The sequence below is a fragment of the Narcine bancroftii genome, chromosome 13 (assembly GCF_036971445.1).
Source record: "Narcine bancroftii isolate sNarBan1 chromosome 13, sNarBan1.hap1, whole genome shotgun sequence".
In the NCBI taxonomy this organism is placed as follows: domain Eukaryota; kingdom Metazoa; phylum Chordata; class Chondrichthyes; order Torpediniformes; family Narcinidae; genus Narcine; species Narcine bancroftii.
Window position 1 is genome coordinate 53426462 of NC_091481.1, and position 17649 is coordinate 53444110.

General features: G+C 43.7%; 2 protein-coding genes across 8 annotated transcripts in view; one reads left to right on the forward strand and one right to left on the reverse strand.

Annotated features, from left to right (window-relative positions):
• The window catches only part of LOC138748206 (GTP-binding protein 1-like), a 46312-nt gene extending 44227 nt beyond the window's left edge, over window positions 1–2085 (forward strand). For both annotated transcript variants that reach the window (XM_069907998.1, XM_069907997.1), the window contains one exon: window positions 1390–2085. In XM_069907998.1, coding sequence (XP_069764099.1) covers window positions 1390–1479 — 90 coding nt within the window. In that variant the 3' untranslated portion in view covers window positions 1480–2085. The remainder of the gene's footprint in view (window positions 1–1389) is intronic.
• A 1834-nt stretch (window positions 2086–3919) lies between these two features.
• The window catches only part of LOC138748208 (epsin-2-like), a 71423-nt gene continuing 57693 nt past the window's right edge, over window positions 3920–17649 (reverse strand). For 4 of the 6 annotated variants that reach the window (XM_069907999.1, XM_069908002.1, XM_069908003.1 and 1 more), the window contains 5 exons: window positions 16246–16392; window positions 13513–13623; window positions 10145–10399; window positions 9656–9964; window positions 3920–9239 (listed from right to left, as the gene is read on the reverse strand). In XM_069907999.1, coding sequence (XP_069764100.1) covers window positions 9693–9964; window positions 10145–10399; window positions 13513–13623; window positions 16246–16392 — 785 coding nt within the window. In that variant the 3' untranslated portion in view covers window positions 3920–9239; window positions 9656–9692. The remainder of the gene's footprint in view (window positions 9240–9655; window positions 9965–10144; window positions 10400–13512; window positions 13624–16245; window positions 16393–17649) is intronic. The other 2 variants (XM_069908000.1, XM_069908004.1) reach the window with 2 other exon arrangements.

Consider the following 17649-nt stretch of genomic DNA (forward strand, 5'->3'; position numbering starts at 1 on the left):
CCAGGTTTGGCACTGACTGCTCTTTACCAACCATCCCACTGACCAGTGAGTGCTGTGATGCTGCTAGCAACTTAGCCAATTAAGTTCAAGTAATGGCAATTCATGCGTTCAGGAGCCTTGCCACTCGGCGAGGGCCATCCTGTCCCTCCATCTGTCATGATCTCTGACCCTCCGAATTGGAGTTGTTGCTTCCCCTGTTCTCCTTCAGTGAAGGCTCCATCTTTGACCTGAGACTGAGTCGATGTTGAGATCATGATCATATAAGGGGGAAGAAAAACACTGAAGGGGTTTCCCGGCATCTTCTTCAGTCGCGGTGCCCGTACTGGACAGGTCACCCTGGCTGTTGATCCGCAGATTCATCTGCCCAGCATTTTTTAGTTTTACCACCATAAATTGCAATTTGTAGAATCTGCTTGTAAAAACCATCCACCATCTGCAATCCATGGCTTCAAGTGACCCTGATTGGGAGCCTCAACAAGTCCTACACCTTGCCCAAGGGTGGCCTGTAGGCTATCGGATGGAAGGAGCACCTTATACAGCACTCACAACTCCCATAATATGCATCAAATGTTCCCAGCTGGTGTGAAGTAATGTGAGATGTATTTTGATTGACCCGACAAGGCATTGTAAACAGATCTCACCCTGGGACCCTGGCTGATTGTTTACTGTTTGTCAGCTGGTGCAAATAGTGGCTGTTGGCTTCCTTTGCTGTGATGTTACTTTAAGAAATACTAGACAGGTTTATTAATACATTTTTAATTGTTTTAATGTTACTATTAATCCAGCTTCCCAATTGCAAGTTTCAGTAAAAAAAATACTTGTGGTTGGAACATCTGAGTTCTGCAAGTGTTTTGTGCTGTTGTCCATTGTCATGGGGGACACAGATATTAAGGTTCGGATTATGATGGGCCGACTTGTGATTTTTCAAAGTTAGAATGGTTCGAATCCGGACTTTCAATTGCGACTGATCTGTTCCTGTGCTTGTGATATGCAGTACGTCACTCCCTCACATCCCCACCATCCAGCAATTAATTTTAGTTCAGTGCTTCATTCTTCATGCCCAGTGTGCTTTCAGCTGTGTACATTAATGGGCTTCTTCAGTGTGGAATAAAGGTATTCAAAATTTAATTATAAAAAATGGTAGGTGCGGTATTTTTTTTTGACTTGAATTTTTTTTCAACACGATGGGTTTTCTGAACATGACCCCACCATAGGTGGAGGAGCACCTGTACTTGGCGTGTAAGATGACTCCTGGTTTTGGGGTGACTTTTAAAGGTTCAAATTATATTTTCTACACTGGTGAAAATGATAAATGCAATGATCCTGTTATCACTGCCCATTTGTCATTTTTTTTTCTCTCTCTCTCTCCCCTGTCTGATTTCTTTCCAGCCTAAGACGAGTGGAGGCAGAAGACGAGGAGGCCAGAGGCACAAGGTGAAATCCCAAGGAACTGCTGTGGTTCCAGCCACTGGCTATTAGATTCTGCAGAGACTCTTCTCCTTCCATCTTGGTTACTGCTGACCTAAACCCATTTCCCTTCCCGACCCCAACCCTCTCTTAGAAATGATTATGGAACTGTCCTGAACCAGTGACATGGGCATCGTTCCTTTTTAAACTTTTTTTTGGAATGGATTTTAACATTTTTTAAACCATTGCAGATGGCTGGTATCGGTGTCAATTTAATGTTTCTTCTGAATTTTTTTGCATGTTGCATTTTTGATAAAGATGTTTAAAACAAACATTTTCTCTATTGAGCTTGAAGAATATGCAAGAGAAATGTATCCAGGTTTTATTCTCGTATTAATTTTAAATTTAATCAGACCTGGTTGTGATGGAATTATTTATTAAAGACGCTGGGTCAGTTTTATTCCGTTACTTCCCAAGAGGGTTGTGGTGACTTTTGTAGATCTCGAATTGATCCTAAATTGTGGTTCTAAAAACCTGGTACTTTGAGAGGATGTCACAAGTGTTTAACCAAATTGCCATGATCATAGTACAACAGGATTTGGATGTATTTGGGTCCTACTCCTCCCCATTGATGCCTTTTCTCCATGAATGATTTGCAATAAAACACATTGAACTTGATTTTGGAGAGTGATTGTTATGGCCAGCCTCCTGATGAGCTATCACTTGATCTGATCTTTCCATATAAACATTGGGATGTAAGGGCGGGGTCAGGGTATTGGCACTGCTTTTTGCATGATCTACAATGAAATGACTTAATGTGGACTTCCAGAACAAATTTAACAACTGTGTCGGATTAGTCCTGGGTGATAGAAAGTGAGGTTTCAATTGGATCAGGTCCAGTCTTTGAGATGAATGGTTCTTGTTTTTTCCTTTCTGGGGTGTACAAGACTGGCTCATTTGGGGATGAACCCAGGAGAAAGGTGGAAATGTGCTATCCATACAAACATCTTGAAATCCTGAAAATAATCCTAATTTTTCAGGGGAATGCAGGAAAATCTACATCTTGGGTGTTGGAGCTTTGTTTTAAAACCTCCAGACAATTGGATCCTGATCCAAAAAACAAAGGGCAGTGGAGTTTGGGGGAATTGAATGCCTAAACTGTTTTCTTTACAAAAGCACACCATTTTGTTAAATACTGAGGTAAATTTGCAGTCTGGCTGGTAATGCAGTCTTTCAGAGGTTTGAAAAGTGCTAATAATGTTGTCCACGTGCTGTTTTGTACTGTTAACATATCTCATCATCACTAGAGGTCAGTCATGCACTTGTCACACAAGTAGCAAGGTATACATGTTGTTATGGGAATGTTTAATAGCATCTCTTGCTGGATTAATTCAACACTGGCCTGAATTTGATGTACAGGATACCAATGCAGTGTATTTATTGTATTGCAATCCAATAGTGTTGGAACTATCTCCGTATCACTGAGAAATTGACTCCCTTCCAGCTCCAGGAATATTCAAGTCAAGAAGCAGGTTGAGATTGGTCACCAGCAGAGGGCTCCAGCCCTTTCCTTTCTCATGGACCAGGGCATTGTATTGTATTCATATAAATTAAAAAAAATGGCTCCGTTTCATTTTGCTGTGGTTGTTTGGTCCAACAAGAACTTTTTATTTTTCCCCAGGTTTTTGAACTTGGCTTCCATACTATGCAGCATTTTCCAATGAAGTGGCTAACTTTAAATCTAGATTTTTGGTCGAACCAAAGGATTTGATCTTGGCACCATGACTTTTTCAATCTGAAAGGACAAAGTACTTACAGCATGCTTGGTGATCAGTAAGTGGTTGGAGATGTAATGTTCAGATCAAGTACATTCCTATCAAGTATTTCACCAGTATTGCTGTTAGTTACATTGGTATTTTCAACTGGATTATTTATTGAACATTCTAATTAATTTCATTTCTCAGACAATTGCTTGGGTTGAAAATCTAATAGGACAGTTGTCTCGACCGGCAATGTGTTCATTTAACATGATGCAGCCATGATTACTACAGTTTTTGAAACAGCCATCATTAACATTTTAATTTTGATGGTGCCTTGATCCCAAAACTGTTGTATTGTCAATTCATCTTTCAGGAAGTTTGGAACAGAAAAGTGTTAATTAGTGCATGGGAGCCATTTGTTAGGTTTGATGCCCAGCTGCTAATGGGCCTATGCTGTTCACACAGAGATTAAATTCAGTGAGTGTGGACATTTTCTAATAACCCATTGATCGTGCAGGAAGAAGACTTTGCCCGAAGCATAATTCATGATAATTCAATATCCAGAAATGCAAGTTCACATTCTACCATGAGGTTAGCTGGGTGTAGCTGATCTGAAGAGCAATGATTTTTGTGGATAACTTCTAATTACCTTGTGTCCAACCTCGAGCAATTGCAGTGGGGGAAGAGGAGGAAAATCACCTGAACAAGGCTTTACAGTTCTGATTCATGAAATGCTCTTAAACAAGTCTGAATATGACACAGGTTCACATTTATTTTGCAAGTACAGTTAATCTGTCAAATGACTTTAAATATTTAAAACTGGTAGATATCTACAGGAAAAGGCAATTAAGACTAACAAATGCCAGGTGCCCAAGTCATAATAAATGACCAGCACAGGTAATGAGTGAAACCTGGCCTGGATAATAGCCAAAATGAGTTTTAAAACTCAAGACGATGGCACCACTCCAGCAGTTTTTTGATGAACTTGTTGAATAACTGTCAGAGGGAAGAGCAGCAGGAACTGAAAAGTGCTATGGCTACTGCTCTTTGCCTACCACAATGTCCAGACCACATAACCCTCAGAACCAACAAGCCTGCCCAGACATCCCTGCACTGCATAGTGACACCAGCAATAAGTGCTAACAATCCTTCAAAAATGCTGACTTAGCTAACAAAACATTAGTGTGTGGATATCAGTACAGCTTATTTAGAAAACTGCAATTTAATACTTACTGACCCTTTCACCCCAGTTACTATAAAGATATATTTATACATTAAATAATCATGAATAAATTAATGCACAAGATAAACTAATTCCTCAAAATGAAAGGGTCCTGTTCACCTCTGAATGAGAGAGAGAGAGAGTTCCACCCCAGCATTACTGGGAGCAGTTCCTGCTTTGGGGGGGGGGGGGGGGGGGGGAGAGAGGGGAACTTTGCTGATATTTTCCTGATAACATGATTGACTTGATAGTGAAGGGAGGTGTCAGGGATTGTGGCTGCCTTGAGTTTTATTTTGGGGGGGGTGAAGGGGTTCTCCTTAAACCTGTGCAGTTCACACGAGCTCTTTAGAGAAATTAGCAATTTTGACCAGTTGCTGCTATTAATCCAGCAAATTTATGTCAATTCTCAGAAAATAATGCATGTGACAAAATGTGCCAGTAATATTTACAAATGAAATACAAAGTCCAGTTCCTAAAAGATTCCAGTCTTTTAAATAAAAATCATATTCAAGGTATCTCACTATTGCTGGATTGAGAAACCTGGAATTATGGATCAGACACTCTCACATGAGGAATTAAATCTACAGGGTATAGCATCCTTGCAGGAGTTGTACCAGAAACCATTTTCTGAGATTGTTGTCCATTTCTAAAAATTATTTCAGAACAAGGAACAGAATGCTCCAAGCTGAAGGTTAAACAGAAATGTCAGTTTGTAGACAGAATTGGAATGGACAGTTTGTCTGCTTCCTCTGAGAAAAGAAAAAGATAACTAATCAGCTTGAATCTGACCTTAACTCCAGCAATGTTGGGTACAATGGCTGCTTCTATACCCCACCTCCGTGGAACATTAAATCCCCCCCCCCCCAAAAAAAATTGTATAAAGGAGTTTTACTGTAAAGCTTCCTACAGCCAGTTCTCCAATAGTTATCTCCTCCCCATATTAAACAGCAAAATACCTGCTTCTCAATCTGGAGTAGTCTCTCACGTTATCAATCCTACTCTTCCATCTTGAGGTTCAAAAGAATAATAAAAGTCAGGAACTGTGTTTTCCGATTTAAGATTATGGTATAAAGACAACAAACTCCTAAAGGTGTGAACAGTTGAGTTAAAAACTCTAGAGGGAACTTATTTAAATGACACACAAGCATGCAGAAGTTCCCAGTTTTGAATAAAAGTACATAGCTTAAATCTTCCAAAACTGCACCTTCACTAACAACATTACCAACGGCTCAATACGTTTTCACATTTTTTAATGTGACTCTCAAAACCACGAACAGGCACATCTGCAACAATTGTGCCAATGCATTAATTTTTAGTGTAATTTTAAATGTGCTGGATACCAGTTTCCAGTTCAAATACAGAACGAGCATTTACTGTTGAAAGCATGGGTGGTACCCAGAATATAGTTCCCTCTAAATTGTCCATTTTATGCAGAGATTGCATAAACTATTTCTCCACCACTTGGAAAGTTTGACATAATAGAGTAAAACTCCTCTGCCAGGTGCAGTGACCAGATAGGCTGGATAGGTGCAAAGTGAAGATCCTGGGATTATTGCCTTAGCCCAACCAAGTTTCAATCCTTAACACCCAAGCCACAAGCAATATATTTTTCCTGCACTTGCCAAGCTTATCAGAATTTGCTAATTAATGCCAGAGGTGAACGATTAACATTAGTATTGTCCAGACATTGCATTTTCAGGGGAATTGTCTTTGAACAGGATGCTCCACTAATCTCAAGATCAGAAACTACAGATGAAACTAAACCACCGCCTGATTTCTGGGGGAGTGGAAAGTTGGAGGACAGATCATCAAATCTGAATAAAACAAAATCTCCAAACTAGTGTGAACTGCACATTACATTATTAAGGCTACCATCTGTATTACAGACTGAAGAACAGGACAGTTAGTAGGAGAGTACTGAAACAATGGCTGGGCACAGCAGTGTAAACTGTAAACACGGTCACAAAGCATTTACAAAGGAATACAGCATAGCTCACAGCATTAGACAAGAAAACATCTCCAATAATAAATAGGTTTTTACAAAACTGGAGAAAGTCTATCTTGAGACTCGAAAGTACTTTGTCCTGTAATTATTGTCCAGTTTTAGTCAAAAGCTTTTCCTGCAGTGTGGTACGGAAGCTTCCTCTGAGAGGGAATCGACGGTCACTGCACAGCAATACAAAGAAAAACTTGGCCACCCGGCTCAGAACACTGACCATCGTGTTCAACACCTAATGCCCAGGGTTTATAGCAGAAGCTGGCTTCCAATATTCTGCTTTCACAGATAATATTGCAGAGGATTTTGGTGTGAAGGGATGAACACTGTTGGAAGTAGGAATGTGAGGAGCTTCTACCAAGGATGTGGTCATCTGCACTGATTTCTCTGGCTTTTTTGGTACTACTCCTGTGGAGCGATCAGAGGTGTATTTTCATTAAACTTTAAAGGGCAATATTAAGGAATTGTATTAATACTGTAGGGTGTTACTGTATTTAGTAACCCATGATATTGCAGTAAACATAGCAACCATTAAGACTGCAGCGAGTTACTAAATGCACTGATAGTAATACTGTGTATGGTTAGTGTAAACAAAAAACATTGATCTGCAGTGTACTGCTGGGCATGACTGTAAACCTACCTTAAATACTGCAGGTCACTGTGTACAGAGAATAAATAATACTGTACAAGAAAGACATTGTCCTCTGAGGCAGTGCTTAAGTACTTTCTAAATTGCAAGCTCCATCCACTTGCTCTAGACAGAAATAAAATTTAATCTATTTTACACTAAAGCACTCCACTAATAATTTTTTTAAAATTCTTAGTGAAACTTTTCTTACAGGTCACCAAAGATCTAGAAACCACACTCGGACCAATGGTCAAATAATGTGACAGGGTTTAAAAATCGGAACACTTGCTTTCTCCCTGTAATCTGTGTTTGTAAATTTCAAGAGTATTTCATCAGACTTCATCCATCTAGGGAAAGGGTGCACGCGTGAACCTTGGAGAAAACACGAGTAGAAGAAACTCCAACCATTCTCACTGAGACTCGAAGAGAGAGAAAAAAATAATGGCTTCAGTAAGAAAACTCCCAATCAAGCCAGTTTTATGGAGAGTCACTGAATTTGAAAGTTATGTCCTGTACAGAAGATTAGTCAGATTCTTCAAGCACCTTTAAGCCAGTTTCTTAGTCAAAAGCTTAGCACAGAATCATGGAGATCTGTACAACAACCTGCTGAAGCAGGAATTGACATTCACTAAATAGTGGGAGTAAATAAGTTCCACTACTCCTCCACCCCCCCAACCATCTCTCACCTCTACTCTTAAGCCTCTACATCTTAAGAGAAGTGCACAGTTCTCTGATGACCGACTAGGAGAGAAATAATGCAAAAAGCCAACAGGAATGACAAAGAACCCTCTGGACAGGTTAGCAAGCACTGACTCGTCAGCCAGAGTGATGTGTTCCCGGCAGCTTTCTAACTGAAATAATCTTAAAAATCAATCGCACACACATTTTCCCTTTCCCATTTAAAGGAAACAAGGGCAGGTATTTATATCCACTGGTGAAAGTGTGGAGGGGATAGGTACTGATTATACCCAAGAGGCTGTAAGGCCAGCTGGAGATGGGACTTACTGTAGAGCCCTTTGCTATTAAATACCTCATTTACAGTACTTGACTTGGCAGTATTATGTTTAAACTGACTTCACACTGGAGAAAGATGTTGCCAGGGCTCGGTGGGGGGGGGGGGGGGGGGGGCTGAGCTACAGAGTGAGGTTGAGCAGCTGAGGCTTAATACCTTGGAGATTGAGGAGTGTTCTCATAAAGATGTACAAAAGATCCAGTCTTTTGCCCAGATTTTGGGGGGGGGGGGGGGGGGTGGAGAAATAAATCGGTAACCAGGTTTAGTGGGGGACACTTGAGGGCTAACTCTTACACAGAGGGTGCTGGAGGAGGTGGGTGAGGCAGGTACTATTCCAAAGTTAAATTCAAAAAATTGATGGATGGTTTTATGGGCTGGTGGGGCTAGTGTGGGTGGGACATTTTGGTCGGTCTATGCAAGTTGGGCCGAAGGACCCATTTCCACACTGTGTGGTTCTCTGACCATGTCATCCTGTCTGTGGTCAGAGTTATTCCAAGATTGTACTCCGTAATTCACTCAAGCTTTAGTTATGCTATTGCACCCTCCTCCAAATCAGTGATCCTGACTGTGTCTTTGATTCAATGAGTCATTCCCCCCACACGCGATCATGAGATAATTAATACAGAGGGTGGGGGAGGTCAGAGATAATTCAGTGCTCAGAAGCATCCTCATGGCCTGGGTCTCAAAACTCGAGCTGATACAGAACATGTAGTAAACATATGGCGGAAACAAAATGTAAACATCTTTTGAAAAACTTCTGATGTGAAGCATTGGTTAATGGTGGAGAGACTGAGTGGTAATGTACTACCTGAAGCCCATGACACTCAGCAACAAGTTAACAAGAGCTGATGGAAAGAGGAGGCTCAAGGTTCACCACACACTGGTTTCCCCACTGAACTCCAGTCAGGAGGACAGAAGTTCTAAATGCACCCCAGGCCACACTGGTATTAGATTGGCAGTGCCAACGGACTGAGAGACCAGTGCAATCACAGAGTTCTGCTTGGAGAAGCAAGAAAGCCTCTTTTCCTTCCAGAAGGCAAGCTGCCATCCTCAACGACAATCCTTGAGGTGGCAGCTGGACTTTGAGTGCATCATTCCATCCTGTGGTTGGATCCTGCAGAAGTCTGCTTAGGGATTGTACGCCGCAAATGGCAAAAGGATCGAGGTGGACTCTCAAGCCTGGCAGGACTGCGCGATATTATCCCCAGGAGAGGCTGAGAGGGCGAAGCAACAAGGGCAAGGTTAGTTGGCAGTGCACTGGCCATCCACCCACCCTCCATCACCCCCCCCCCCCACCCACACTCCGCGGGCAGCCAATCACCTGCTCCCAAGGCTGAGGGGCAGGGGTAACACGGGGCATATCAATCAGTTAAGGGCCCCAGCCAAGCGTCATCAAATGCAGGCTACAACCGGAATAACAAAAAGCTGTGAATGAGGCCTTCAGCCCCACTGTACACCCAGACGCTCCTAACACTACTGGATCAGGCTTATTTCTGCTCAGTTTAGATTCATGGGAACTTAGTGTCACTTTCACAATCATCCAAAAGGAAGAATGATATACTTTTGTATTCGAGTTGTATGTGAGAAAGGGGGGGTGGGGGAAGGAATAATCAGTTGTAAAACAACTTACTCAAATACGAGCTGAAACGGGACCCCTTCAACGACTATCATAATAGGAATGGGTTAGTGGAGCTTGGAGTGGGGCCAGGGGCAGGAGGGGTTGGCATAGTAACGTAGGTCGAGCCCATCATGCCTTGCACATTGGTACCCTGAGGCATCATGGGCATGGTTACCATGGGGGTAACCCCAACCCCTGGCGTTGAGAATGGGGCACTGCTCACACTGACGGGACCAAATGGAGTCTGGGTCACGGCCATCACGGAGCTGGACACCTGTGAGGGCACATTGTGGAATGGGTTTGCTGTTGGGGCAGGAACACCTGCAAAGAGAGAGAGAGACTGTTTTAAAAAAAAATCTTGTGTTTAATTCTTCCCATCCTCTTACCCTCCCCAACACCGCTGCTTTCCTAGAGACACCCACTCCAAATCACACAGGCTTCAGTGTCCATCACTGAGGGGTGCACAGTCTAACAAAAGGGGTGAGCAGAATATGTACTTACCCTGCACCAGGAAGGGGTTAGTGTTCACATTTGGGTGCGTCGTGCGGGTCACGAGAGTGTCCAGGTTTACCAGCGAAGCGTTGGGGCCAAGAAAGGATTCGGGGTTCTTCTGTGTGGCTGGCTGGTGCTTGGGGGTGGGTAACTTGGAGCCAACAGTGCCTGGCTTACGGGACATCTCGAAGGAGTCGGAGTAGCCTGCGCCGCTGGACATGGGTGCTGTGGTCAGGGCATCCCCTGGCGCCTCGAACCTGGCCCCTACAGAGGTCAGAATGAGCTTACACAGGACCCACAATCGTTATGTTCGCCAGTCCCCATGGCAAAGGCAAGCTAATGGTGGTGGGGGGCTGCAATCCCGTGAGTTACTGTTTATACTCATGTAATAGCAAATTTTGGGGACCAACTTTTCTGGTCAAATTTGAGGGTGGGGAGCAACTACTTCCAACCGCAGTAAGTACCCGGGAGTTAAGTCCACATTCAGGGTATCATGAGCTTGGATGGGCAGGTGGCCTGGGCGAGGGTCTGTGGTCAGGGTGTCGGGAGCGCAATTGGGCGGATGGTCAGGGCCAATAATTGGGGGGGAGGGGGGGTCGACATTTACACGGGTCAAATGGAAAACAAGCTATTTTTGACTATTACACAAGATGGACCATTTGCACAAGTATACACGGTACTCCATGTTATTTAAATGTTCCACAATCCCAGCAAAATCTGCTGTGAATTCCCAGCAAGGCTCCAGCTTCTGGAGTTGGTCCATCATTTAGATCTCGGAGTCAGCAGCGACAGGGGCTTGGATGAATAAATCAAACTGGTGCACTGAGAAGCTGTCGAGGGAGGGGAGGTCTACAGATCAGGCAGCTGCTTCGGGGAGGGGGTGTTAGGATTGGGCATAGACAAGATCAAAAGGGCCTCCTCTATTCCATGCCGTGCTGTGATTGTAAGCTTACTATTAAAGCACCATTTTGTTTGAAAGCTGCCGAAACCTGCCAATCTGACAATAAACAACGGAATCTCTGAGGCTTAGGATCAAGAACTCAAATTTCATGCAGAAAAATGCCTACAATGGAATAAAGGACAGTTTATAGTGCTGCTGTGGGGAAGTATCTTTGTGTCACGATTTAATATCTGCAGCAGTTCTTCATTACCTCAACAAGGAAGCTTTTAAGTGCGAGATAAAACACACACAGAAATACTAGAGGAACTCAGCCTGCTGGAGGTGAAAATATATCACCGACGTTTTGGACCTGAGCCCTTCTTCAGGGTAGAAGCAAAAAAACAGGCAGGCATCTAAAAAATATAGGGAGAGAAAGGGGGAAGAATGGCAGGGGAAGGAGTCCACACCAACAGGCATCAGGTGTTAATTGGATATGAGGAGGAAAGGTAAGAATCTATTTTGGCTCTGTGACAGGAGACAGAGGGAAAGGGAAGAGAGAGAGAGAGAGAGAACCAGAGGAAAGGAGACAGGGAATGAACATAGAGGGAGGGAGATGTTAACAGAAACTGGAGAAGTCAACGTTAATGCCATTCAGTTGGGAGGTTCCCAGATGGAAATATGAGGTGCTGTTCCTCTAATTTTCAGGCGGTCTCAGTCTGGCAGTGCATGAGACCATGGACAGACATGTCTGCAAGGGAATGGGACGGGGAATTGAAATGGGCAGCTACTAAGAGATCCATGCTATTGCAGCGGATGGAGCCAAAGTGCTCAACGAAGCGATCTCCAAGTCTGCGCCTGGTCTCTCCACAATGGGAGCACTGGATGCAGTAGACGACCCCTGCAGATTCACATACGAAGTGTTGTTTCACAGGGGGTAAATTCAGGGGCGAGACGATCAGCCAGCATCGTGCGTGGGGTAGGACAAACCTTTAAGCAGTGTAGGGCGGATGTAGTAGGAATTTAGGCGTACAGGACGGTAACAGGCCCTTCCAGCCCACAAGTCCATGCCATGCAATTACACACAATTGACCTGTTTTGAAGGGTGGGAGGAAACCCACGCAGTCAAGGGGAGAACATACAAACTCCTTAGAGACAGCGCTGGAATGAAATCCTGGTCACTGGTGCTGCAACAGTGTTGCACTAACCCCTGTGCTAACCATCCCACCCTTAAGGAATCTTTTCCCTGGGTCAAGAGGCTACAGGTTTAAGGGGCAAGAGGTTTAGAGGAAATGTGAAGAAGAACTTGATGACCCAGAGGGTAGTTGGAATCTGGATTGCCCTCCCTAAGTGGGTGGAGGAGGCCAAGACCTTTAAAATATTTACAAGGTATCTATACGGGACTGAATTGCCATGATAGGGAAGGCGACAGAACAAGAACTGGTGAATGGGATTGAAGAAGATGGGTAACTGATGGTCAGGAAGGATGAGAAAGGCCGACAAGCCCATTTCTGTGCCACAAGGCTAACAGGGCAGCCCTGACTGATCGCCAATTTGCCCCAGCATTCTCCAGCAAGTGGGATGAGGCCACTCTCACATTAATTCAAAGATCATGAAGCCCATTAGTTGACTTCCTCCTGTTGTCAAGGCAGTTAGGATTAGCTCAGGATCACAACACACTGCACTATACCCTTGGGAGACACTCGGCCAATATAGGGGTGGGGGTGAGGGAGAAAGAGTGGAACAGGGAGAGAGAAAGAGTGAGGGGGGGAAGCGAGGGCGCGAGTGAGCAAAAGACTGTGTGCGAGTGAAAGCGACAGCGCGTGCGAAAGAGAGAGAGCGCAAGAGCAAGCGAGCAAGCGAAAGAGAGTGAGAGAGCACGTGAGCCAAAGAGAGAGAGAGAGAGAGAGAACGAGAGAGAACGAGAGAGCCAGGCACGTCACCGAAGACTCTGGAAAACTTCTATAGTGCACTGTGGAGAGCATTTTGGCTGGTTGCATCACTGTTTGGTATGCAGACTCCAACTCTCAGGACAAGAAAAACTCCAGATGGTTGATGTACTCCACTGAGTACATCTACATGAGGCTGAGTCTTAATAAAGCAACCTCTATCCTCAAAGACTCCCCAGGCTCTTCACTCTGTTACCATCGGGAAAAAGGTACAGGAGCTTAAATACAAGCCCTCAGCAGCATAAGGACAGCTTCTTCCCCGCCGCCATCAGATTCTTGAATAATCAATGAACCAAAGACACTGCCTTACTTCTCGTGCCCTATTTTAAAAAAAAATTATTGCTGTGAAAGTGGTTTATATGAATGTTTGCACCATGAAACACCGAATTTTGTGACTTATTCGTAACAATACATTCTGATTCTGACATCCAGAGAAAGCACCAGATCCAGAGCGAGAGCGCCAGAGCCAGGAGAAAAGAAAGCAAGATTATTCTAAAGATACACAGAAAGCTCGGGTTACCTCATCCTTGTCAGTATAATAGGAAGCTCACCTGTTGCCTGTCCTTCTGCTTTCTTGGGTGACCCTCGGAGATGGCTAAACGCAGAGAATTCATCTGTCACAGTTGAATCTGCAGTGCTGAGAGAGTGGAAGGGGGAAGGACCTGCAGGAGGGAAATTTTGATAAACTTCTTGTGCCTCACTTTTTGCATTCCTGCACCAGCAGTGGTCGAGTCCATTCTTCCCTCTATTAAAACTAAGACTGTTGATGTGGATCAAGGAGTAAATCATGTTGCTGTGGGACTGGAATCACATACACACACGGGCTTGAAAGTGTCCTTTCCTTAACAACTATTTTACTACAATCTGACTAACTCAACCCATTAAAAAAAAAATCCCAACTTTTTCTTTAACATTTCTCGAATTGCCATGAATTTAACAATCTCTGAATTACTAGTCCAGTAATTTAACCATTACACCAATCAATTTCCTTCATGGATGGGCATAACATGCAAGCTTATTTTTTACAGGAAAGCGGGTGGAAGGAGGTGTAGTCTAGGTAGCTCTGGTACTCGGTGGGCTTGCTGTGAATGTCAGTACAGTAAAACCCATGGTATCTGGAATTCAAGCAACTGGGAGCCTCAAACAAAAATAAATCCATAGATTAGACTTGACTGGTGAGCAAAAATCAGCAAATCAGGAGACAGCAGATCAGTTTTAATTAGGCATTGTAAAAACAAGTTTCAAGCAACCGGAAAATACAGTTATTTAGCATCTACCAATCCCCATAGGTGCTGAATACCAAGGTTTACTGTATGTCACTCGTCTCCTGAGATGGAGAGATCAAGAACGAGGAGCAAGTGCTAGAAATTGTCCAAGTGAACGTGAGGTGGGGTTAGTAAATAGATGGGTTTGGCACATATAGGCGGCAGCTCCAATGCAGTCACCAATGAAATGGAGAAAGAGTTGGGAGGTGATCCCAGGGTTAATTTAAAATGAAGAACGTTCCATTATGTTTAGATTTTGAAGATCAAAGCTGCTACTCCATGGTTTAATGCACTGCACAAAAATGGTGTAGGGGAGGAGGAGGACTGGGGAAGGGCAAAGACGTGAAAGGATACTGGACAAATGAATGTGGGAGAAGTGGAGAGACAGGTAGAGGAAGAAACCACTGGGAGGAGGAGGAAGGTTTGATGAGCGAAAGTAAGAACAGGAACAGGTAAAGGAGAGATGGAAACAGTGGAACTGGATCAGGCTGAGGGTTACCTAAAATTGGAAAATCCAACATTCATGCCATTGGGTTCTAGGCTATCGAAGAGAATATAATATGCTATTCAATACACAAGTGTGTTGGAGAAACTCAGCAGGTCACGCAGCACCCAAAGGAAGTAAAAGGTGTTTCAGGCCTAAGGTCTTTGTCTGGTTGATAATCAGGGTTTACACTTCACATCATCACTTGAAGGGCATAAAGCCCTCAATGAGGGAATATTTTAACTATTAATTTATAAAGTTTGCAAATTCTCATTCACTATCCTTGATTTTTTTTTTAAATCACTCAAATGTCAATTTGTTCTTTTCCATGAGATATTCAAATTTTTATAATTAAAACATGCAAAACTCAAACAAAGGAAACCTGCCCTTCAACACTTAGAAACAAACTACAGTAAAACTAGTTATTTGGAATGCAAGCAACTGGCAATAAATAAATAAATACGAATAAATAAAAATGGAAATAAAACGTTTAAAATTGTAAGAATAAATGCTCCCTGAAGCAACACATAAACCTTTGGTGAAGATGGGAGCAAATATTCAGCCTTGGCCGGGCTTTGCTCGTAGCAGCTGTTTGAATAAAGTTGTGTGAAACAGCAATGGCATCGTCCAGGCTGCCACTCACCGTCGGGGTGACTACCTTAAAGTGCTTCCTTATCCCTGTTTAGTAAGTCGCCCTGGTCAGAGGCTTTATCTGTAAACTTTGGGGAGGGGGGGAGGGGGGTTAATTATCTATAATGTTATTGTTCGTCTGTCGGGCGGCTCCGTGGAGGGGGAGGAACCTGGAGATGCAGCAACGGTGAAATGTTTTCAAAGAATGCGATTGAACATAAAGTTGAATGCTTTAAGGTTTATATATTCATGCAAGCGAAGTTTGTTCAGTGCAAGCAGAATATTTTTGTCTTTTAAACTATTTATTCTTAATGTAGGTGCATTAATTAGGCGCTGTAAGAATGAGTTTCAGCAACTGGAAACCTCGCTTAGTAGGTGCCGGATACTAGGGGTTTTACTGTATTTCACCTTTAGTGAAGCCAAGTGAGACTCTGATACTGGGCTGGGTTTTGAAAACCATTGAGCGTTCGGTTGGTGCATATGAATATTGCACCCCAAAATATTCAGCAAATCTTATATTGGAGTGAGAAATATTACTGAATCCCACTGTGCTCAACCTATACCAGGGGCTAGCACAGCAGAAATATTAGTTACACGCACAGCAAGAACATTTGTTTGGGTGGTTACAAAATATTTCTTGACTCTATTTGGAAGACCAGAGACTTCTTCCCCTTGACCTGGTCCTACAATCGACAACACTAAAGTATTTTTAAATACTTGTGTGTGGAGTCTTTGTTTTTGTGCATTTTGACTCCGTGGCTAACTAAATCCAAATTTCTGCCCATAGAATTTAAGATTTAAGTTCAACGCTGAAGTCAGGTTGAAATGATTTTCTGAATGTAACAGATCTGGTACAGAGCTCTCTGCAGTGTTTGGGCTTGGCCTGCGGTTCTATTACATCTCACCTGGAGTAGTGGCTGGAGCCCAGGGGTCCCGGTCACAGGCTGGTGCGACGGAGCCCCAGGGATCTGTGCTTCTTGCCTGCTGCTCTCCAGGAGGTTGGCTGGCAGTTCCCCACGGATCAGAGGTGGTAGTAGCCAGTCTGGAACCTGCTGCAGGAAGGATTGAGATTTTAAATTTAACAGGCTTCCTAGGAGCAATAGATTTTAACTGTACTAAATCTAGAAACACATTACATACTACACCAAAGTGCTCAGTAATTCCATTTTCATTATTAGATGACATAACCAGCAGACAAGTCAGGTCGCGTTTATTTGTCGTTCATACCATAACCATCACAGTAATAACAAGATAATGCTTCTCTGGACTGTGGAGCTGGTTACTTACATGGATAAATTACCTCAAAAACAACTTTTATAAATAAACATATCCCTCATTAAATATCATGTACATATGCTAGTTCTGTGCCCCCAGAGTTCAGAACCCTCACAGCTTGGGGGGAAAAAGCGGTCTTATAAACTGGTTGTGAGGGCCCCAGCACTTTGGTCCTCTTCCCAGATGGCAGGAGGAGAACAGATTGTGGGAGGAGTGTGTGGAGTCCTTCACAATGCTTTCCTCAACAACTGCCATTATGGCATGGAGAGAGACCCCAATAATCCCCTCAGCCATCTTTACTATCTGCTGCAGGGACTTGCGTTCTGAGATGTTGCAGTTCCCGAACCAGTCAGTGATGTAGTTACATAGGATGCTCTCAATGCATCCCTTGTAGAATTAGGGAGGTGGAGGGTGAAAGCTGAACTTTCGTTAACCTTCGCAGAAATAGGGGCATAATTGGACCTTCTTAGCAATGGATGTTGGGGGACTGGGAGAGATCCTCTGCCAGGCGCACACCAAGGAATTTGGTGGTCTTGACTACCTCGATGGTTGAGCCATCGATGGTCAGCAAGTGGATTCCCCCACCGACCCCACCCCGGCTCTCCTGAAATTGACCACCATCTCCTTTGTTTTGTTGATGTTTAGGCTGTTGTCTCTGCACCAGCCCATTAGTGATTGCACCTCCTTTCTGTAAGCTGACTCATCATTCTTGCTGATGAGCCCTATCACGGGTTGTATCATCAGCGAATTTGATGACACGATTAGAAGTGTGCCTCGCTGCACAGTCGTGGGTCAGCAGGGTAAACAGCAGAGGGCTGAGCATGCAGCCCTGGGGGCCCCCCGTGCTCAGTGTACTGGTGTTGGACATGCTGATTCCGATCTGGACTGACTGAAGTCTTCCAGTCAGGAAGTCGAAGATCCAATTACAGAGAAAGGTGTTTACTTGCCCATTTCTGCTGACAAACCTGTTGGAAATGACAAAGCCAGCATGAAGCAGTCCCTGGTGATAATCAAGGTGACTGCAGATTTAATTT